This window comes from Lutra lutra, chromosome 1 (genome assembly GCF_902655055.1).
Source record: "Lutra lutra chromosome 1, mLutLut1.2, whole genome shotgun sequence".
In the NCBI taxonomy this organism is placed as follows: Eukaryota; Metazoa; Chordata; class Mammalia; order Carnivora; family Mustelidae; genus Lutra; species Lutra lutra.
Window position 1 is genome coordinate 104,930,762 of NC_062278.1, and position 22,953 is coordinate 104,953,714.

The 22,953-nt window shown below is 35.4% G+C and overlaps 2 protein-coding genes and 1 pseudogene across 3 annotated transcripts in view; 2 read left to right on the top strand and 1 right to left on the bottom strand.

Moving 5' to 3' along the window:
* Positions 1–334: 334 nt before the first annotated feature.
* Positions 335–10,625, top strand: TTC14 (tetratricopeptide repeat domain 14). Of its 2 annotated transcripts, XM_047731185.1 has the most exons (12): positions 335–674; positions 1,152–1,276; positions 1,400–1,599; positions 2,754–2,838; positions 2,990–3,119; positions 3,393–3,548; positions 4,174–4,245; positions 4,828–4,947; positions 5,046–5,168; positions 7,395–7,512; positions 8,449–8,558; positions 9,368–10,625. In XM_047731185.1, the coding sequence occupies exons 1-12, from the start codon at positions 514–516 to the stop codon at positions 10,275–10,277; spliced, it is 2,310 nt and encodes a 769-aa protein (XP_047587141.1). In that variant the 5' UTR covers positions 335–513; the 3' UTR covers positions 10,278–10,625. The 2 variants fall into 2 exon arrangements, 1 of the variants encoding a protein (XP_047587141.1); XR_007127648.1 differs by lacking the exon at positions 9,368–10,625 and having other exon boundaries at positions 7,395–8,015; positions 8,449–8,506.
* Positions 10,626–12,088: 1,463 nt separating this feature from the next.
* CCDC39 (coiled-coil domain containing 39) overlaps positions 12,089–22,953 on the bottom strand; it is a 53,857-nt gene continuing 42,992 nt past the window's right edge. The window contains exons 14-20 of the mRNA XM_047731175.1: positions 21,585–21,705; positions 17,346–17,505; positions 16,824–16,930; positions 15,960–16,100; positions 15,644–15,823; positions 15,414–15,499; positions 12,089–14,006 (exon numbers count right to left, since the gene is read on the bottom strand). Of these exons, the coding sequence (XP_047587131.1) occupies positions 13,850–14,006; positions 15,414–15,499; positions 15,644–15,823; positions 15,960–16,100; positions 16,824–16,930; positions 17,346–17,505; positions 21,585–21,705 (952 nt within the window). The 3' untranslated portion in view covers positions 12,089–13,849. The remainder of the gene's footprint in view (positions 14,007–15,413; positions 15,500–15,643; positions 15,824–15,959; positions 16,101–16,823; positions 16,931–17,345; positions 17,506–21,584; positions 21,706–22,953) is intronic.
* Positions 18,031–18,130, top strand: LOC125089954 (uncharacterized; annotated as a pseudogene).

Consider the following 22,953-nt stretch of genomic DNA (forward strand, 5'->3'; position numbering starts at 1 on the left):
TTATGTCTGAGATGCAGGCAGTGACTTAACCAGCGAGTACTCTGAAGGAACTTTGTAACTCGTTTGGGGTTCTCACGCTGGTAATGGAACTTAAAAGCGCCCCAGTAAATACGTGGATGAATTATTACTTAGCCTAGATTAAAGCCCAGGCCGTCTCTACGTAATAATAATAACACGACAGAAATTTTAAAAAACAAAACTTCTCACACATCACTACCTCGGAGTTGTACGCAGCCCTTAACTCAGGAAATGCTTCGCCCAGTGCTTCCGGCTTCCGTAGTCTCGCTCCATTTCGCGAGACCGAGGCGGAGCTTCTCCGCGCAGCTTCTCTGTGCCGCCGCTTGGGGCGGTCCCGGAACACTTCCGGGAGACAACTGTGTAAGCGTCCGTGATGTGTGCTTCCGGCGGCTTGCAGGCTCGTTCCTCAGCCTCCGGGACCACCAGGCTGAAGTAGTGGGTACGGAGTGGGGGTGCTAGCAGTCCACCTGTCGTTGGGTCCAGCAATTTCTAACCATGGACCGGGACCTTCTGCGTCAGTCACTGAACTACCACGGGCCGTCACTGCTCTCCCTGCTCCGCAGCGAACAGCAGGACAATCCGCACTTCCGGAGCCTCCTGGGGTCGGCTGCCGAGTCTGCCCGGGGACCGGCGCTCCAGCAGCAGTTACAGGGCAGGTAATGGGACGGCGGCGCCGCTGCGAGACCGGGGAGGGGACGCAGGTCGGGGCCCCACTGCCGCAGCCGGGTGACTGAGTCGAGGACTAGCAGAGCCGCGGCCGCGAGCACGTGAGGATTTGCGGAGCTGGTGCAGAGGGCGGGTTGGAGAAGGGTCCGCTCTCTGGATGTGAGGGAAAGGGGGGAAGTGGGCTGAACTTTTTTCTTTGGTACTGCCTAGCAGAGGCGCGGAATCTTTAGCCAGAATCCCTTGGGCTTCATTATCTGGAGCTTCAGGAGTTACTTTGTAACTTTCCTCGCCCTCCGCCTACAGGCTGGCGAATGAGGGAATCCCTGATTAAAACTTTTTCTTCGAGGATGTAAGGTCCGGAGCTTAGGATGGACCCGATTGGGCGATGAAAACCATGAACATAAGCCTGGATGTACTGAAAGGTTTTGCCCATAAACCAGTTTTCATAAATTTTGTTTCCTTTTAAGAAAAGAGAAGAGAGTTGACAACATTGAAATACAAAAATTCATTTCCAAAAAAGCGGATTTGCTTTTTGCACTTTCCTGGAAATCGAATGCACCTGCAACTTCCGAAGTCAATGAAGACAACGAAGGTGAGTTTTGTTAAAACATTTTGATTGCGGTTTGGGATATTTCACTGCACCTGGGATGAAGCAAAGTACAATGCTCTTGTTAGTAATTTTCCTGGTTTTTGTTTTTTGTTTTTTTTTTTTCAGATGGTTATGCAGTCATGCCACCTTTAGAGCAGTTCATGGAGATACCTAGTATGGACCGGAGAGAGCTCTTTTTCCGAGATATTGAGCGTGGTGATATAGTGATTGGAAGAATAAGTTCCATTCGGGAATTTGGGTTTTTCATGGTGTTGATTTGTTTAGGCAGTGGCGTCATAAGAGATATATCTCACTTAGAAATCACAGTAAGTTACTTTTCAGTTATTTGATTGCTTCTGTTTTTGTTAAGAGTCCTGTCAATGCAAGAATTATGTCTTTGCATCCACTTGTGCTTGGGTGTACCATGCTGACACGGTTTTGAAAAATAAATATTAGGAGCGCCTGGGTGGCTCAGTGGGTTAAAGCCTCTGCCTTCAGCTCAGGTCATGATCCCAGAGTCCTGGGATCGAGCCCCGCATCCCGGCTCTCTGCTCAGCAGGGAGCCTGCTTTCTCCTCTCTCTCTCCCTCTGCCTGCCTCTCTGCCTACTTGTAATCTGTCTGTCAAATAAATAAATAAATAAATAAATCTTAAAAAAATAAATAAATATTAATTGGAGAAAAAGTACGTTTTCCTTTTTAAAAAATGGTAACGATTATCTAGTTTCCTCCTCTATTTCTGGTTTTTGGAGGTTTATTTGGTTCCTTTGGTTGGCAGGGAGAAGGTCCTTCTTTAAATGCTCAGAGATATCAGTGGATATGGTGAGAGTGGTTGGTATTCCAGGCTTATTTCTTCTAGCCGAACGTGTTCGTACTTATTTAGTATTTGGAATTAGACACCTACATGTGGATAATTTGGGAACAAATTTCTTATTTTTATATTTACAGTAGTTAAATGTAAATTATTTGTACACATACATTATAAGGATACTTTGCCCAAGATGAATTGTCTTGAATTTGAAATAGTGTGTTAATTTAAAAGATTTGATAATTTGCTGTCTGTCAAGGCAGATGATCCAGGTAGAAAAAGCAGAATAGACTGGATAACAGACATAAACTTTGGAGAATTCACATTTAGTTTTAATTGGAATTCTACTTTCTGGACAGTTTTACTTTTTTCTTTAACAAGTATAAAATATCCTCTTGTTTCATAATCCATATTTCTATTTGATTCCTGAAACTAATTGCAAATTTCATGAGATTTTAGTTTTTAAACTGAACCAGAAAACTTGTTTTACTGTGTTTGGGCACAGGCATTGCTTATAATTAAAATCCGTATTTAAATTTAGATTTTAGAGTGCTAGTGTTTTTTTTAACATTCTTGTCAACTATTAGCTGATTGTACTGAACAACTAGGGTAAAAAATGATACTTCTTACCAAAGAATGGAATGTCTGGCATTTTAAAATACTTCTCCTTGCAGGCTCTCTGTCCATTAAGAGATGTACCTTCTCACAGTAACCATGGGGATCCTTTATCATATTACCAAACTGGTGACATTATTCGAGGTGATCATTTTCATCATATTAACTTGTCAGATTTTTGTTTATATTAATTTTGAAAATCTGTCTAATGAGAGTAGTGTTTGGAAAGATTTATGTATTTTTATGTTAGTTTGCATTTTCTTGTTAATCAGCTTAGTTTCCTTATTTTTTTAAGCTGGAATCAAAGATATTGACAGATACCATGAAAAGCTTGCAGTGTCTCTGTATAGCTCATCTCTTCCACCACATCTGTCTGGTATTAAATTGGGTGTAATTAGTTCTGAAGAGCTTCCTTTATACTACAGGTAACCTATCTACATTATTTAAAGAAATTAATTACAAAACAGTTCTTGATTAAAAAATAGCACATTATGTCCAATTTCTGAAAATTAATTTCTCTTATTTCATTTCATTTCAATATGCTCATTTTATTTTTATAATCCTTAAGAAGCCGAAATAATATTTCCATACCTTCATGTATAAAAATGATATGAGTATTTGTTTCTTTTATAGAAATGGGACATACTAATTATGTTTGTCATTTTTATATTTTTGTTGCGTGTGTTTTGTTGTTTTAGGAGAAGTGTTGAACTAAATAGCAATTCTTTGGAATCCTATGAAAATATCATGCAGAGTTCCTTGGGATTTGTTAATCCAGGAGTAGTTGAATTCCTTCTAGGAAAACTAGGAATAGATGAATCTAATCCACCATCTTTAATGAGAGGCTTGCAAAGGTATAGTATATTAGTTATTATTAAGTGGTAAGGTAAATGGTGCTGAGCTCAAAATCTATATAACTCAGAGACATATTTGACTCTTTTAAGCCTGGTGGCAGCAATATGCCAAAGAGTGAATGAACCAGGTGATCCCAATTTCCTTCTGGAATGGAGTCTGTTGTGATTACATGTATTGAGAAAGACGAACAAAGTTTATAAGAATGTTTATATATTTATGTTAAAAATACTGTTGAATGTCATTCCTGAGAATTTAAGAATATTGTTTTGTATGAGAGGGAAGTAAACCATAAGGGACTCTTAATAATAAAGAAAAACTGAGGGTTGATGGAGGGGAAGTTAGGAGGAGATGGCCTAAATGAGTGATGGGTATTAAGGAGGGTACTTGTGTTGAGTGTTGTGTATTATATGGAAGTGATGAATCACAGAATTCTACTCCTGAAACCAGTATTCCACGCTACGTTAACTAATTAGAATTTAAATAAAAATTTGAAAAAAAATACTGTTTTGTGGATGGAATATAAATTTCTTGCCTGGGATTTACTTTTGCAGTGTTGAATTTTTATCTATGAGGTATTACCAAAAAAAAGAAATGTATCGTTTGACTTTTATTTTCTTTGAATAGCAAAAACTTCTCTGAAGAAGATTTTGCTTCTTCATTAAGGAAGAAACAGTCTGCATCTTGGGCTTTAAAATGGTATGAAAACTTTGTTTTTCAACAATTGCATTATCTAGTCTAAAAGGCAGTAATTTTTAAGTACTTATTAAGACCAAATTTGTTTATAAATGAATTGAAATGATGCCTTTTGACATTAACTTTTTTATAGGTGTAAATGGTGTTATGTTATAAATTTAACAGACTTAACCAACATTTTCCATGTTTTTCAAAAGGAATTAGTATATTGTGGGGCACCTGGGTGGCTCAGTGGGTTAAAGCCTCTGCCTTCAGCTCAGGTCACGATCTCAGGGTCCTGGTATCCAGCCCCGCATCGGGCTCTCTGCTCAGCGGGGATCCTGCTTCTCTCCCTCTGTCTGCCTGCTTGTGATCTCTCTCTCTGTGTCAAATTAAAAAAAAAAAAAGGAATTAGTATATTGTTATATTGATTTCATAAATATTTGTTAATGAAATTATCCAAAGGCAGGATACTTCCTAGGTATATTGAGAGTATTGAAGACTAAATATTAACCACATTAGATTTGTTATAAAAATTTATTCATGCTAACATTATGTTTGGATATTCTGAGAAATGTGTGTGATGCTTTACAAATATCCTTTTAGTGTGAAGATTGGAGTTGATTATTTTAAGGTTGGACGCCATGTAGATGCTATGAATGAATACAATAAGGCTCTGGAAATAGACAAACAAAATGTGGAAGCTTTGGTAGCTCGTGGAGCATTGTAAGTGAATCATGGCTTTTAAGGAATATTGATAAATGTGTACAAGATTTATGAGTAGCTCACAAGATAAATTCTCCTAATTTATTTCCTATCTCTAGATATGCAACAAAAGGAAGTCTCAACAAAGCAATAGAAGATTTTGAGCTTGCATTGGAAAACTGTCCAACTCATAGGAATGCAAGAAAATACCTCTGCCAGACACTTGTAGAAAGAGGAGGGCAGTAAGTAACAGATTTTGTTTAAAATTAAGTAGAGCTCTAATGTTCATCCAACTACTATAAATAAAATCTTGTACTTAACATAAGGAAATAGCATCTTTAAGTCACTTAATTCAGAACACCCTTAGTTTCAATTTTGGTTTAAAATGTTTTTTAAATATAGTCCTCTTTAAGCTTTTTAGTCTTTTTTTTCCTTATTACTGAGGTTCTTTATGATTGGAGTTTGGAGATATTTTAGTGTCTTAAGTTTATTGTTCTGAACAACTGTTCTCATTATGTAAAAATAAAAATGTAAAGGACAAGAAATTAAGTACTCTTTTCCTGGACATACAGAAGAAGTTTTTGTTTTAAACTGAGGGTTGCTGGAGTGGAGGGCGGGGTAGGAGGGATGGAGTGGCTGGGTGATGGACATTGGAGAGGGTATGTGCTGTGGTGAGCATTGTGAATTGTGTAGGACTGATGAATCACAGACCTGTACCCCTGAAACAAATAATACATTATATGTTAAATAAACAAAATTAAAATAAAATTAAAAGTTTTTGTTTTAGTAGGAATTTGATTTCTAATTCATTTCTCATTCTGGTAGTATAATGCCAGAAATATGAATTGAGAATTCTACAGTTAATTTTGGCTATTTTGCTCTTATGTTTGCTGTTTGCTCTGCTCTATGCAGTAAAATCCACAAATTCAGATTAAATGGAAGAGCAAATCATTAAGAACAAACTCTGCAATTTATGTTACTATTCTGATATGCTGGCAAAATACCTGGCATAGTAGTTGTGTTATAAATATTTAATGACTAGCAGGCTAGTCTAATTCCTAAAATATTGTGAAGAAACAATATTCCAATATAAATAATTTTAGTAAGTCTGCTTTAATAATTGAGAATTTATAACAATAGTATCTTTTTGTAGCTGATTTTTTTAAATAGAATTATCTTCTTTCTGTTTCTTGAATTTGCCTAATTATTCCAGTTTGTACGATCATTCCAGAATTCCACATTAAGGAGTTTTGCAATATTTGTTTTTAATTCAACTTTAACTTTAGACCCAAGTGACTGTAGCAGCTTTTTACTTTCTCACTAGGTAGACAGTTGCTAAAATATGGCTGTCTTATTACCCACATACTGGTTTCTTCTGGCTCAGTGGATAGCAACATGATCTGTATGTTATCCAAGCCAGAAATGTTAATAGCCTTCAGCTGATCCCTTTCTGCCCATATCCAGTCTGCTACAAAAGTGATCGTGTTGAAGCCATTGGATTTTTGTGGGGTTGGGTTTTTTGTTTTGGGTTTTTTTTTTTTTTCTTTTTCCTACTGTTAAAAAACTGAAAATATTTTTCCAAATTCTTTTCTGCTCTGTATACACTTCCTAATTCTGATTTTTCATAGCAGAGACATATGAGTTTCATCTAATAATTCTTTCTGCCAGCTAGTTGTGATATAACATGTATGTGTTGGTATTTCCAACTTCATCAGTGAATTTTCCTGGAAAATTTTTCTGCAGAAAGGAAAATTCTTCATAAACTACTAGGAAAACCAACCTATGTAATTCTGTGCTAAAGCTCAAGATTAGACTAAATTTAGAGAAGACATTAGCTAATTGTGTTTTCATGTATCATACTGAAATCCCAAAGCTTACATACAATATGGCTTTAGTTACCAGTAATGAATTGCTACTTTTTTTTAATTGAGATATAATTGGCATATAACATATTAGATTCAGATGTACAATGATGATTTGCTGCATGTATATATTGCAAAATAATTACCAAAACATTTGGTTAACATCTCTCATCACATATAGTTAACAATTTTTTTTCTTGTGAGAACTTTTAAGATATACTCTTAGCAATATTCAAATATGTAATATAGTATTACTATCCAAAGTCACCATGCTATACATTACATCCCTAGGACTTATTTATCTTTTAACTGAAAATTGTACATATTGACCACCTTCAGACATTTCGCCAGCACCCTCCCAACCCCACACAACCACCAGTCTGTTCTCTGTATCTGTGAGTTTAGATTTTTTATTTTATGGGGTCTTTTTACCAAACAAATAGCAGTAAGAAGTACATGATTTAGGTACTGCTAAATTTGGAAAATGTTACTAAACATGGCTTTTCTCTAATAAGATCTCTCGTATAAGCTTCTGACCTATATGCATATTTGAGGATTTTTTTTTTATTATTTTTATGAAAAGGAAAATCTTTGTTTCAAATTTAGGTTAGAAGAAGAAGACAAGTTTTTAAATGCTGAAAGTTACTATAAGAAAGCTTTGGCTTTGGATGAGACTTTTAAAGATGCAGAGGATGCTTTGCAGAAGCTTCATAAATATATGCAGGTGATTCTTTATTTCCTCTTAGAAATTTAGTGATATTTGAAATTGTTACCCAAATTTAACTTTCTTATAGGGAATACTATTCTAGATTACTTAGTCAAGATATTATGAAAACTGTCTTTTTAGATACAACTTCTACTTGGGTTTGACAGTACTTCATAGTTCTTTGTAGTTGGTACCCAAAAGTAAAAATAGCCCTATGAGAAATTCCTACTGCCTGCATGTGGTATGTGGTTTTCCGAACTGTCCTCGTAATAAGCTTTCCTAGTAGTTACAAATTCAGTGTTGTTGCTGTAATTGAGCTAATTATAAATATCTCTTTGAGAATTATTTTAAACTGCCTTTTCCTGTAATACTGATGATGATGTTTTCTCATGCATTTTCTTCTGAATTGGACCATTGCTGCTGTGTCTGTGACATCTGGTGCTGCTCATCCCCATCCTCAAACTGGAAAATGATTTCTTATGTAATCATGCATCCAACTGGGCTGTGCTATTTTTTAAATGGTTTGTATTTGAACATGGTGGTTCCTCCCTCAATTCACCTTAATGGAATTTATTTGAATTTTATTTTATAAATTTGCATCCTGTTTAAATTTTTCAATTTTTTAAAAAAATAATTTTTCATGTATTTTATTATTTATTTTATTTTTTCCCTTTCTTGCACTCTGGGTCATGGGTACCAATGCAATGGCTTCCCCTTTTTTCATGGAATACCAACTGCAATATGGTCCTCAATGCTGTTCTGGCTATTCCAATGATTAATGCCAAACACTTGTATGATTAATTTTTACATGTTAAAAATACTTAATGCTGGATATATGGTGATTTGGGTGTACCCCATTTGGTTTCTGGTGGGGGGGGGGTCTTTTGGAAACTGGGTTTTATATATTCTGCTATTTTTAACGTGTGGTTTTTTCCGATATCTGGGTTCTAAAAGAAATCTTTGGAATTAAGAGAAAAACAAGCTGAAAAGGAAGAAAAACAGAAAACAAAGAAAATAGAAACAAGTGCAGAAAAGTTGCGTAAGCTCTTAAAAGAGGAGAAAAGGTAAACTATAATATTTAGTATTTTTTTAACTTAAAGCAGCTGAGTTGAACCAAAGTGCCATACGGAGGTTAAAGTAAGTAAAAAAAAAAGGTATTGACTTAGAACCAGTGATACATCGTAAGTATGTGTACCACAAATTTTTCTATAAAAGAAAGCAAGCAAAGTGGAATCTAAAGGTAAAATTCTGCCAAAAAAAAAAAAAGAAATCTTAAAATATATAATAGATTATTTTAATTATCTGTATTTTAGGGAGAAGTGTTTTAGAACTGAGCAGTGGTTCTCAACTGGGGGTGCCTTTGTTCCCCCGGGGACATTTTTGGTCATCATAACTGGTGAAGTAGTACTAACATCTAGTGGGTAGAGGTCAGGGATGCTGCTAAACATCCTACAGTGATACCCCTGCCTCCACCATCACCCTGCCTTCCTAACAAAGAATTATTCAGGTGAAAATGTCAATAGTGCTGAGGTGGAGAAACTATTTATTAGAGGTAGCAGATATAAAACTTCATTTCTCTCCTTCATACATTCAGATGGACTTAAATTTTTTTGAAAATGTTGGAAATGTGACTGTGTCTTCAAAAATAATGATCTGCTTTCAATGACAGTTGTCTACACAGTATTTTTTCCCAAAAGTCATGCCTGATAGTAAAATTGGATATTGTAGTAACTGAGATTTACAGTAATCGCTTATCTAAAGCCACAGCTTTTATGAAACCTTTAAAGAGAACAAAGTAGAACTAGAATCTTTATGTATAATCGAGAAACATTTTTGTACTTAACATACTTGATGGGTTAACTCTGTTTTTTAGGCTAAAGAAGAAAAGAAGAAAATCAACTTCTTCCTCTTCAAGTGTTTCTTCTGCTGATGAATCTGATTCTTCATCATCATCCTCTTCCTCTTCTGGTCACAAAAGGCATAAGAAGCATAAGAGGAACCGTTCAGAGTCTTCTCGAAGTTCCAAAAGGCATTTAGCTAAGGCCTCCTCAAGTCAGATAGATCAGAGTAGGAAAGATGAGTGCTTCCCAGTTCCAGCCAATACTTTAGCATCTTTTCTTAACCAAAAACAAGAAGTGGAAAAACTACTGGAAAAGCAGGACAGGTTACCATATCAAAAGAAACAGGTAAAAGAGAAAGATAGATGCCCTCTCTCTTCATCTTCAGTTGAAATACCGGATGATTTTGGAGGTAGGTCTGAAGATCCAAGAGATTTTTATACTCAGGCAAGTAGTAGCAAAACTGAAAAACCATATAAATCAGAAAAACATTTTTCCAGTAAAAGAGATTATTCAGATTCCTTTTACAGGAATTCAGAGGACAAAGTGAAAACTTATGGTTATAGAAGATTTGAAAAAGATACAGAGGGAAGAAAGGAGCACTATAGAAGGTGGGAGCCAGGTTCCGTGAGGCATTCCACTTCACCAGCAAGCTCAGACTACTCTTGTAAGTCAGTTGAAAAATATAAAAAATACTCTTATTCTGGATCACGTGATTTCAGTAGACATGAGCAAAGATATCCATTAAATAAAAATCAAGGAGAATATGAAATAGAGGGTAGTTATGAGGAGGACATTAAAACAGAGGTTCCAGAAGCAGATGGACTAAATAGAAAAGAGCAGTCAGAAAGTGGAATTAAAAAAAATTTACCTCAAAATTTACTCAATATATTTAATCAGATAGCTGCATTTGAGAAAGAAAAAGGAAATAAGCCAAAAAATTAATATGCCAGGGGATTCAGCACCATTACACAAAGGCTGTTAATGAAAGTTTTGGGTCTTCTAGTCTAGAAGAATCTCTGCTCCTAAAGCTATTTGTAGAGACTGCAGAAAGCAGATGCTTTTTAGCTATTCTCAAAGTATATTTGTTTCAGTTGTGGGTCTCCTCACAGCTTGATTTTTTAGGCTTTTCATGTGTATGTTTCCATATATTTCTTACTGTAATGATTTAAACTTCACCTAAAAATAATTCTCAAAGTATTGCTTCCTCTCTGTATTATAGTGTATGAGAATTCCTTGGGTCCACCTTATCCTGCTGCTTGAGAAAAAATTAAATTTGTTCATTGAACACTTGGATTGTTTTCTTCAAAAATTATTTCATTGTCTTTTCTGTTAAATTTTCTTTTCCCTCAGCTTTTGAAAGAGATACACAGTATTTGTTCCTTAAGTACCATTTTATTATTGATCATTTATTTAAATATCAAACTTTTTGTATAACTTCCAAGATTATATACAGATTACCTGTCTTGCCTAATTGACCTCTAGAGCTTGATTTAATTAAAAATGATTTTTGTGCCAGCTTAAGTACTTTAGGAATAAAGCCATGAAAGTTGAATAGGGGCTCATTTTGCTTTTCTCTCTCTTTTTAAACCTTATTGTTAGCAGTATAGCCCTAAGAAATTTCTTAACTTTAAATATTGGCAAGACTTAGGGGTGTATACCAGGCAAGATTAGATCAGAATAAAAAAAGAATCCTTTCATCAAAAACAGCAGTGGCAAGAGAAACACTATAAATCTGGTTTTCCCCTAAGGGAAAGAAAATTGGGAAACTGTCCTAGTATTGCGTATGTCCAGTTGGGAAGGCACTGGGCATGTTTATAATTAGCCTACGGCTGGCTTGCATTTCCTCTTTTCTTAATACCTCTTTCCTGACACTTCCCTTGATACCTCCTTTTTTAGGGTCTGGATAAAATGACAAGGCCAAAAAAGCCTGGTTTTACTCAAATTCCAGCAACTAGAGCTGAAAAAGATTATGAAAAGTCCTCCCAAATTTGAAAACAGAGATTTAGAGATAGAGATGGGAGTCGTGGTTGTTGATTTATAATGGTCTTTAGAATCTTTCCAATTTCAAATTCTAGTATAATTGACAAGAGGCCTTTAATGCTACCTCTTTAAGTCATGCTAACCAGTTGTGTCCTGTTTGTGGACTTCAGACTTAAGCATTGGCAGCCTAATGGAAAACTAAAGTTTGTTTTACAGTGGAACAGAGAAACTGGTCAAAAACTATGGGTAATAGCGGTAGAAAAGTCATTCACTCATCTTTGTACAAGAAACTCTTCTTAAAAGAGTCCCTGGTTCTTTCTGTATTAATAGCTCCTGTATCATTCCTACATAGTCCTACATATAGTGGTTTTTGTAAAGAGTGAACAGTATCTCAACATGGTCTTTGACCTTTAGGAATTGCTAGTACATCTTCAGTATTTTACGTACACATTTACTAAAATCTCTGAGCATCACTATCAATCAGCACTATAATTTTCTAAGGTGTCTTTGTGGCTTAATGTTACATTCATATACCAGACAACTAGAATAGTACCTAATACAGGCCTGCCCGAATTTAGGAATTCCATCTTCCCCAGAGTTTCTTTCCTGAAACATAACTAAACTTCAAAGTATACAAGCCAGTTTCTAAGGATGTGTTCAGGAAACCCATCATAGCAAAAGAATAGGGAGGACTGACTTACCAAGAATTGTTAGTAATTATCTTTAGCAGTTTTTTTCTTATCATTATGTCTATAGTTTGTACACACCCAGACTGTGTCTGGACTCCCACAAATAATTTTCTAACATAATAGGTGGATGTTAAGATAACTCCACATTTGGAGATAATGGGTTTGATCCCTGTGTCACCAAGTTTACCATTATTACACATACAAGGTTGGAACTGTTTGTTTGAGTGTTAAATAGACTTGTATGCTGGCCCAGAACCAAAAGAACCATTTCACAAATACTGTGCTAGCCTTTGGGTGATGACTCAGTAGTAGAAGTTACTGTGCAGTTCTTATGCCAGGACCTGTACATTTTGTATGTATTTGATCATTTCAGTAAACTTGTGTAGGTAATTCTTACTGTCTCAGTATGACAAATAAGGAAAAAAGCATAGAGAAGCAACTTTGCCAAGGTCATAGAGCTAGTAAGACAATCCCTGCCTCCGTAAAACAGTGTTTAATATTGAATTGCAAGTTCCAAGTAATTTACAAAGTAATACAGGGCAGAGAGAATAAGAACTTGAGCAAACACACAAAATGACCATAAAATTAATCAGTTTTTCGATCTTATAAATCTTACACATTTAGAACCATATTTTACAAAAATATTATTTATCTTACTCATTGGATTTGGCTATAGCATTTGCTGGCTATTTCTAAAAACAATAAGATACTTAAATAACAATCAGGAAAAACAGGTTTACTGCAACTTCTGCCTTTCAGAAGGAACTGTAAATGACACTTTTAAATAATTAACAACTGTTGTGACAAATTCTTTCGAGGGTTGAAGGAGAAATAGTTAAGTATATATTTTCTAAGTATATATAGCTAAGGATTTATTTAAAAGCCAGTTTTATAATCATACTCCACACTCTCCAAGAGTTGAAAATATTGGGCTCATGTTTTATAGTATATTAAATGAAGTAACATTCTAAATCTGGTGGTCTACCTCCACTGTAAATTTATGGGATTCCTGTTGCAAATCAAATCACACCAAGTTCTTTGTCTACTACAAGAATGTCTTGGGGAAGAAAGGTTGAAAGTACATTCTTACTCTTTATGCTTGGCTGTATCTTAACAAAATAATGTGTTTGACTTCTTTCAAGATCAGAGTTAAGTAATTCCTAGAAATTTAAGCTGCATTTTTATTAATATGCAGTGCTCTTTCCTATTGTTTTTTTGGGGGAGGGAATAAATGCTATTTTGGGGTTAAAAACTTTAGAATCCTACCAAAAGAAGAAACAAAATGACTTCTCCCCCAAAAGCCCAAGAAACCTGTTTCTCTGACTAAAGCAAACCTAATTATAGGGTTTTCTAGGGTAAATGAGAATTTTAGTATTATAAACTATTCACAGGACAGCAAATCTTCAGAAATTTCCAGAAACACTGTGTCACATTAGAACTGAAGTTGTTTCATGGCTAGCGTGAAATAACTGAAGCAAAGTGTTTTCTAATCTAACAAACATCAAAATAACAGTGAAAAACATCATTTTCTCTGCTTATAAAACATGTAGCCTTGTTAAAGAATCTGCGATTACTGCTTTCCTTTTCTGTGAAGAAAACAGTATGGCAAAGGCTAAGGAAATTAAGCATTTCTTTGTCTTATATGAACCTAAATTGCTTGACTTTTTTAACTGTTTCACATTTTCCACTAAGTAAACTTTCATCTAGTTATTGCATATTTCTAACACGATCTCAGTGGGCCTCTCATCACTACACAGCACCCAAAAACGTAGGGTGGAATTCACGATCTTAACAGTAAGATTTTTGCTTTTGTGTTTACAACTTATACAAAAGAGGTTGAAATGTTTATTTGCTGCCCTTTTTGTTTTTATCATTATTGGAGCTACTGGTTGCACTTGGTGGCCTAGAAATGTTGCCAGTCACTGAAGAGGAGGCAGGGAAGTTCAGCTCTAATACTTTAATTGAAGTCTGAGAGGCAGTACTTGTGGTACTTCTCGATGACCTACAGGAAAAGAAAAAGCATTATTTTAAATTTAATTCAAAATCTGTATTACTAAAGACCCCCTCACTAATGGCAAAAGATACCATAATCCCACAAGGAATTAGATCGAAAAATATATACTAGTAATACTAGTAAATTTTGAAAGCATAACCATTAATGTCAAAAAATTAGTTCAAAAGAAAAAGTAATGAACATAGAGCTTCAAACTAGTTCAACAAATGTTTATGAAAAAAATTTTCAGCTATAATCAGTTTAGAGGTGGAATCATTAAACATTAAAAAGGTTTTGTAAAAATCATTAAGCATAAATAGGCCATGGGAATTTGGGTGCTGGCAAGAGTGACTATAATAATAGGTTATGTAATCTAAGCTAAAGATGAGAAAATGAGACCTATTGACAGGATAAAGTCGTGGGGTCATTTGTAAAACATAACTAGCTATACAATTCTGAAATGCTAAGATTTAAAAATATGGAAATACAGTGATGATCAGGTGATTGCTTACCATGTTTATATAGAGAGAGTTCTACTTTAATACTATCTTTTAGGGATATCCCTTTTATATTCTGAAAGCTCTCTGTGGACAAGTGAAAAGTAAATGGCTACTAAACATAGGAGGTTGGGAATTTTAAACATAGGAGGTTGGGAATTTTAAAATTAGGATCATTATTATTTTGTCAGCAAAGCACAAGAGTTGATTAAACATCAATCTACCTGATAGAATTCTGGGTAAATATAAACTGTAGAAATAAAGAATAATTTCCTTTCTAGCCAAGCAGCAAAAATGAAATAAAATTCTGACTACTTAAAAACTTCAATAATGTGGTTTTAATCATAAAAATCATACTCCATATGTCTGTACATCTAAGTTGCCTTTTTATGGTTTAAAAAATTCTCTCCAGAGGTGCCTGGGTGGCTCAATCAGTTAAGCAGCTGCCTTCAGCGCGGGTCATGATCCTGGAGTCCCTAGATTGAGCCCCACATCCCACATAGGGCTCCCCACTCAGCAGGGAGTGAGGAGCTTGTCCCTGCTTGTCCCTGCTTGTCCCTCTCTCTCTGCCCCTCACCCTGCTCATGCTCCCCCCGCCTTTCAAATAAATAAATAAAATCTTAAAAAAAAAAATTCTCCCCATACTCAGGGTTAACCATGCAAGATGTAACCTCCAAAATTTTACCCTGCTGTATCCTACTGAAATAGCTAGAAGTCACAAAACACTCCAGGTTTTCACAGAACCTGTGACAGCAGACAGAAACCAGAAGGAAAGAGTCTTGCTCTGCTGGCTGTTATCTGCATACATGATACTAACAGAAAGGTGGGTAAGGGTAAGAAGAGCACTGGCAGATCCAGTGGCTGTGGTGGTATTTGTATAGGATAGAGTTAACGAGATGATTTTTAAACTTAGACTTACCTTGTTGATAACAGTGAAGTCTGTGAAGGAGATCTAGAACTCTGGCGACTGCCTTTTGGACCAGCTGTAGGTAGTTCTAAACCATTCTGGAATAATATTCAATAGCGATCATTAGTACCACTGCATTTTCGAAAGAATTATTTTTAATTAGACTTCACTTTATGATAAGTGCCAATATTTATTTCATTAAATGTTTAGAAAATATTTTAGCTAGAAAGTACTATTATTACCTGTTGAAAGTATGTTTGAAGGATAATACGGATCTCAGCATTTTCTTCCATGACATCAACTAGCATTTCATCAATGATCTTGTGGAAATGTTTTACTTCACGAAGTCTAATGTCTTGTTCTTCTAGTGTTTCATCTTTTGTGTCTTTCAGAAGTCGGATTTCCTTGGTGAGTTTTGCACACTGTTGTTAGTCAATAGTAGTCAATTATTATTTAAAACTATTTCCAAGAACTTAATATTTTTTAATGGATGAAGGAGGATTTGGAACTCCAAAATATATAAATATGACAGGTTAGTTTTTAAAAAGACAGCAATACCTGTTTAGTTACTCTTTCTAATTTTGGCTTCTGCTCCTCAGTTTCTCTATTTAGTTGAGATGAATAAGCCTGCTTCTCTGATAATTTTTCTTTGGCACTATTTGTTAAATGTTCTATAACTTCTAAAGTATTTTCCATGCTCTGGAGAAAATAAAGTGTTAACATACTTATTGGTTAGAATCAGTAACATACAACTTGCCATTTTTCAAGTATTCATTTAATTTTAATTCATTTACTTTCGTATATAAATACATTATATTGGTAGATAATAAGTATAAAGGTCTTTGGATTAAGTTTTATATAGAATTCCACTAGAAAGTACTTTTTCGGTACTTGGGGGAAAATAAGTCAAACAATGGCTATTAAAAGCATGCAATTTTCAAAGATTCAAAATTCGTACCATTGGTTCCTTCAAATATTAGGAAAAAATTTTTTAATTTTTATATAGAGCTTGCTTACCAAGCACATTGTTTTCTCTTTCAATGATGTAGTTTAGTAACTACTTTCTACTAGACTATTTTTATCTTTCAAATTTTATTTAAGGGGGAATCTTTAAGGTAATCTTTAAGGAATTAAATGAAATAAAAGTTCATTAAATAAGTTAGTAGATATATCATAATTAGCTGGCTATGATTCATCATCTAATTAACCAGTCATTATCTGCTGTCCATCCTATGCTTAATACTGTGATTTTAACTAATTTATTTAATAGTTTGGTCACTTATTTTTTTCTCATTTTAATTAAAATGAAACTTTTACTATCTACTTTTAAAAATTATCTTCTTTGTACACGATAACAAGACAGTAGACATAATGATAGTTAACTTTTACTAAGGGCTTATTTCTAAAGCCCGTAGAATTTACCTGGATATCTTCCTGTAGTTCCCTGATTTGTCTTTGTTTATATCTGTATTTTTCATCAATAGCTCTTTTTTGTTCTTCTAGTTGGATTTTTTGTTCATACTCATCACCTAAAATTAGAGAACTCTTTAAATTTTTAACATGTTATGTAGAAAGCAAGCTTCAAGTCTTACATATATTAAACTTACAACATCTTTGTTATAGGTTAAAATCCTTATATCTCCTTGTTGAAAAACAGTATGAGCATGTAATGTAATAGCCATTCTTTTGTCAACACACAGCAGCCAATAGGCCGCCATTTTCTTCACATTTGAAATTAATTCCCAGAGAAGGGATATGTAATACTGCTAAACTAATAATGGAAATAACAACTTAGCCCTTGTTTTAAAGGGAGGGGGGAGGTGATTTTTCTGACTCAATCATGGCACATTTTTGTTTTCCATTCTCACAATGTTCCTCTTTATAAATAATTAACTATCCTTTAATTGCCACATTCATAAAAAAATTTTAAAAACTCCTACATACTGGATGGAGTGACTTTTTTAAAAGATTGTTTGTAATTGTTGTTGCAGTTTCTCAGCACTTGCAAGGTGTTTTCTAAAGCATAGATTTCTTTTTCAGCTTTGTTGATCTTAGCGTCCAAACTGTCACCTTCCCTTTGAAGTTCTTCTTTTTCTTGAGCGGCCTGTGAAATACAGAATAGAAGTGACTGCACAAAATTATCGTGGGAGAGAATGTCTGCTTCCAGGGCAGGAAATAGTTTACTCCCAACAATACCAATTTACCTTGGGGCCTACATGCAGCATTAAGCATTCATTTCTTGCACTTGATTTAGAGTAGAAGACTAAATCCCCAAGATCTTCAAAACCGAGTACACAGGATATAAACTGATAGAAGTGTACCAGCTAACCAAAGCTTACATTGAAACTTTCCAACAAAAATTACCAGAAAGCTAAGCAGATCTAAACTTTACTGGAAAGAGATAGGGTTAACTGGGACGTGGCTTCAAACTAGATCTATTTAATAAGGAGAATGCATGTTTCTGGCCTGAAAGAGGCTTAGAACACTTTCTCATTTTAAGTCTTAGGAATATAAGAAGTGAGCAAGGTTCATGTAGAAAAGTAAATGCATATTATTTCCAACACAGTTATATTGTTATTAGAACTAGGATTTCAACATTTTTGAACAGTTAAATAATATTAAAATTGGAGTACTCACTTCAGTTACACATACTAAAATTGGAAAAAATAAAATTAGCGTGACACCTGCACAATAATAACATGCAAATTTGTGAAGCACTCTATATTTTCAAAGGAGAACACTGCATGATTCCACTCACATGAGGTGCCTATAATAGTGAAATTCACAGACGGAAAGTAGCATGATGGTTGCCTGGGGTTGAGGAGAGGGAAAAATGGGGTCTCTGTTTAATGGGAAGAGTGTTTCAGTTTTGGAAGATGAAAAAGTTCTGGAGATGGAGGTTGGTATTAGTTGCACATACTTCATACCACAGAACTGTACACTTAAAAATTGATAAATGACCAATTTTATGTGTATTTTGCCACATTTAAAACATGTTTAAAAATTAGAGAAAAATAATTGATAAATGTGACTGGGAAAAAATGCAGTCTAAAAATTGTTGAAAACCAAAAATTCTCAGTAGTGGGCATACTCAAGTGACTTTTTTCAGCTTAAATGTCACTGGGCTAAACTCTCTAGAGTTGTATCAAAAAAGTTCTAAAGGACTTCCACAATTAAATGTTGACAGAGATAACATGCCAAAAGTGCCAAAACCCATTTTTAATCAAAATTAAATAATTTCATTTGTTAATTTTATCCAATCCCAAGAATGTATATTTAATACACATCAGAATGTGGCCATTTGGACAGTTTTTTGGTAATTCTTTATCTCTTAACATTTTCACTGGTATTTATTATACTTCAAAATATATTAACACATTTTTACAGTAAATAGTACATAATAAAAAAAGAGTTAACAAAAAAATTTCTTAGATACATTTATATATATTTCTTGATCTAATTCCATATATACCTTAAACTTCTAAAAACTCTTATGATTCTATCTGGTTCTAAATCAGATTATAAAATGTATACCTTTTATCCTAGATTTGAAAGCTTATATTAGAAACAAATTTTTATACCTTTCTGTCAGCATTTTAAAACATTTTCTAGTAATTTCATTTTCTAATAGTTTCACTAAATTGTGATCAGAATTGGACTGTATCCTTATGAAGACCAAATAAGACACATTGAGTCTAGCTACAAATAAAGTTTCATTTTCACACATCTGGCACATGTGAAGTATTAAGAGTAAAACATTTAAATATGCTGTATATTGGGGCGCCTGGGTGGTTCAGTTGTTAGGCGTCTGCCATTGGCTCAGGTCATGATCCCAGAGTCCTGGGATGGAGCACCGCATCGGGCTCTCTGCTCAACAGGGAGTCTGCTTTTCCCTCTCCCACTCCCCCGCTTGTGTTCCCTCTCTCACTGTGTCTCTGTCAGATAAATAAAATCTTAATAAATAAATAAATATATAAAGCTGTATAAAAATAAATTAACAAATAAATATGCTGTACAATGTGAAATGGAATAATGTGGCAAGCTGCAGACCCTAGAAAGGATGGAAAGTGAAGAGTGGCATTAGGAAATTGGGAAGGAAACTGATTGCCTTGGTTCATCTTACATATGCCTTATGCTGACTTTTTCCAGCAACTTTGCTGTGAACAGAAGAAACACACACTTCGTCATAAAATTTGCCTGTTTTCCTGAGAAGTGGATGCATCATCATCAATCATCATCATCACAGCAATAACAATAATGACAGCTAACATTTTGAGGGCTCATATCATTCCAGACACGGCTTAAGGGTTTATGTGTATTTCTTCACATATTTACTTCTCACAACAAAAGTAATAATATCCTCATTTTGCAAGTGAGGAAACTAAGCCCCCAAAATGATTAAGTAACTTAAAGTTACCTACTTGGTCAGTGATAGAACCAAGATATGGACAAAGGCACTCTAACACCAGAGCTTTTAGGTAAAATCACAGACCTTGTTGAAAGAGAAACTTAAGTGGAATTGTAATATATATATTCTTCCCAACACTGAACAAGCTAGAACCCACCTTTCACCCCTCAACCTTTAAAATCTGAGAGGAGGAAATTCTTGTTAGTATCAGGTCGAAGCCTGAGGTACTACAGACTGATGAGTTACAAGAACGGTTTGAGAACTGGGATTCGTTTCTCATGTAAGTTAGGTGGAATTTCCTGAGGCAAAGTGGCAGGCATATCACACTCAGTGTGTGTGTTGGGACACACTCAAAGAGGGGTAAAGTAGGAAACTTGTACAAGTTTGACTTGTACAAGTCAAAGGAAAGGGAACATCTGTCTAAAAGGGCCATCCCCCTAAGGGTGTGAATTGGGAGATCTTTCTACTCCCATCAGTGTATGATAGAGGAAAAATGAATTAAAATTAAAACTTCCACTCCTTTCTGGTGTTTTAAGTTCCCAGAACTCTGTGTAAAGGAAATTACACCTGTTCAGTTTCTACATGGGAAAAATGAGTATGGCAATACTCAGGAAGGGAAATGCATCCAGTTCTTGATCACTTCTCTATTTCCCCTTATGGGTTACTAGGTAAAGATAACCATGAAATGGCAGACAAATCTCAAACACCAGAAGACAGCACATTCACCACCTGACCTGTCTCTCTCCCATCCCATATGAAGACAAAGAACAGGTCTCTTCCTCTCTGGACATCTGCCATACCAGAGCTGCACTAGTAAGTTAGAGAGTAAGATTTCAAAGGTGGTACAGCTCCAGGTGATGATATGGTCTAGGATGTAGCCATATGAGTGGATGGCTATAGTGACATAAGGCCTTGAGCCTGAGATGTTATACAGGTTAACACATAAATAAACACATGAATAGTAAAGATATGAAAGTGACAGTAGGTTGCAGGGCAAAACAGATTATGAATCTTGAATAAATGGAGGGAAATGACATGACACAAATGATAGCCCTCCCCCCAAAAAAAGATCAAAGAGCAGTCCAGTCCAGACCTTTCTTTGACGTTATGGACTTGAGGTATATAAAAATAATAACTTCAGGGTGCCTGGGTGGCACAGGCAGTAAAGCATCCAACTCTTGGTTTTGGCTCAGGTCATGATCTCAGGGTTATGAGATTGAGCCCCATGTCAGGCTCTGCACCGAGCATGGAGTCTGCTTGAGATTCTCTATCCCTCCCCCTCTGCCCACCCCTCTAAAGCAAATAAATAAATCATATATATGATTTATTTATATATTTATAAATTTATATTTATATTTATATATATAATATATATATGGCTTCAGGGGGCGCCTGAGTGGTTCAGTCAGTTAAGCCTCTGACTCTTGGTTTGGATCAGGTCATGACCTCAGGGCTGTGAGATCAAGCCAGTGTCAGCTCTGCACTCAGTAGAGTCTGCCTGAGATTCTCTCCCTCTCCCTCTGCCCCTCCCCCTACTAATGCGCTGTTGAGCACACCTGCACTCTCATTCAAATAAATAAATCTTTAAAAAATAATAGCTTCAGTACCTCCATTTAACAACTAATGTTTTATGGCCCTAATCAAGTGCAATAGCTACAAAACTGCTATGAAATTTAAAGTTGCAAGGCAAAACAACAACAACAACAACAGCAAGCCATTTGGTTTACAGACTACAGACAAAGATACTTCACAACTATGAAATCAATTAAGATTACCTTTATCACATAATAGGCCTGTGTTTTCTCCTCTTCTTCAGGAGGCAGCATAACAACAGTAAGAATTTCATATCTGTTCTTCAGCTTATCAATTTTACTTAGCCTCTCATGAAACTCAGCACTAACATGGAAAGAAAAAGAAAACACTGAAAAACAAATAACATACTCTCTTTTAAAGGGCTATTTTCTTATATAAGATATTTTCATTAATACTGAAGTTAGACGCGCCTGGGTGACTCGGTGGGTTAAAGCCTCTGACTTCCGCTCAGGTCACAATCCCAGAAACTTGGGATCAAGACCTTCATCGAGCCCTGCATTGGGCTCTCTGCTGGGCAGGGAGCCTGCTTCCCCTCCTCTCTCTCTGCCTGTCTCTCTGCCTACTTGTAATCTCTGTCAAATAAGTAAATAAAATCTCTAAAATAAAATAACGAAGTCAAACAGGTTAAATATGTTCTCACTTTTCAATTTTCTAATTAGTGGGAAGCATCTCAGGTTTCACCCTATTTGAAAGCTAAGAAGTTAGGCTGCCATAGTTTCATGGATGTTGGCAGAAGACACAAGATTCCTAGGTCAGAGAAAAAGGACTTTGCCATTCATGGTACACCAAGTAGCATGCGCCTCCTGCTTGCAGAGCTCCAAAGTCCCATGCAAGTGAGGAGGAGCTCAAGTGGGTGTTGTATACAATGAAGGTTTATACCAGAGCTGAGGAACCTCAAGCTTACATAGTCCAAATATCTTGTAATAGGAACTAAGCAAATACAACCAATCTTTACTCCAGCAAGAAGATACCGCCTCTAACTTGTAAGGCTATTTACTATCTAAACATCTTTTAAAAGATAGTTTAATGCAAACTAAAACCACAATATGTTATTACCTCACAGTCTTTGGGTAGCTAAGGAAAAAAAAAGAAAACAAAAAGAAGAGAAAAAAAGGAAAGTATTGGCAGGGTGCCTCCGTGGCTCAGTTGGTTAAGCTGCCCATTCTTGATTTCAACTCAGCTCATGATCTCAGAGTCCTGGGGGCTCTCAGTGGGGAGTCTGAGATTCTCTACCTCCTCCTCTGCCCCTCCCACTACTAGTGTACTCTCTTGATCTCTAAATAAAAATATAAGTAAATCTTAAAAAGAAAAGTACTGACAATAATGTGGAGAAATTTGAACCCTTGTGCACTATTGGTAGAACTATAAAACGATGCAACCACTATGGAAAACAGTATTGCAGTTCCTCAAAAAATTCCAAATAAAACTACCATATGATACAGCAATCACACTTCCAGTTACAAAGCCAAAAAAATCAGAAGTAGGTACCTGAAGAAATCTCTGCACCACAGTGTTCATAGCAGCATTATTTATAACAGCCAAGAGGTGAAG

What these genes read in the sequence shown, in the direction of transcription:
- TTC14 (XM_047731185.1), top strand. Translation starts at nt 514, where the DNA reads ATGGACCGGGACCTTCTGCGTCAGTCACTGAACTACCACGGGCCGTCA. An exon ending in GAGCTTCCTTTATACTACAG is followed by an intron (nt 3,120 to 3,392) that starts GTAACCTATCTA and finishes TTGTTGTTTTAG; the next exon opens with GAGAAGTGTTGAACTAAATA. An exon ending in CTTGTAGAAAGAGGAGGGCA is followed by an intron (nt 5,169 to 7,394) that starts GTAAGTAACAGA and finishes TTTCAAATTTAG; the next exon opens with GTTAGAAGAAGAAGACAAGT.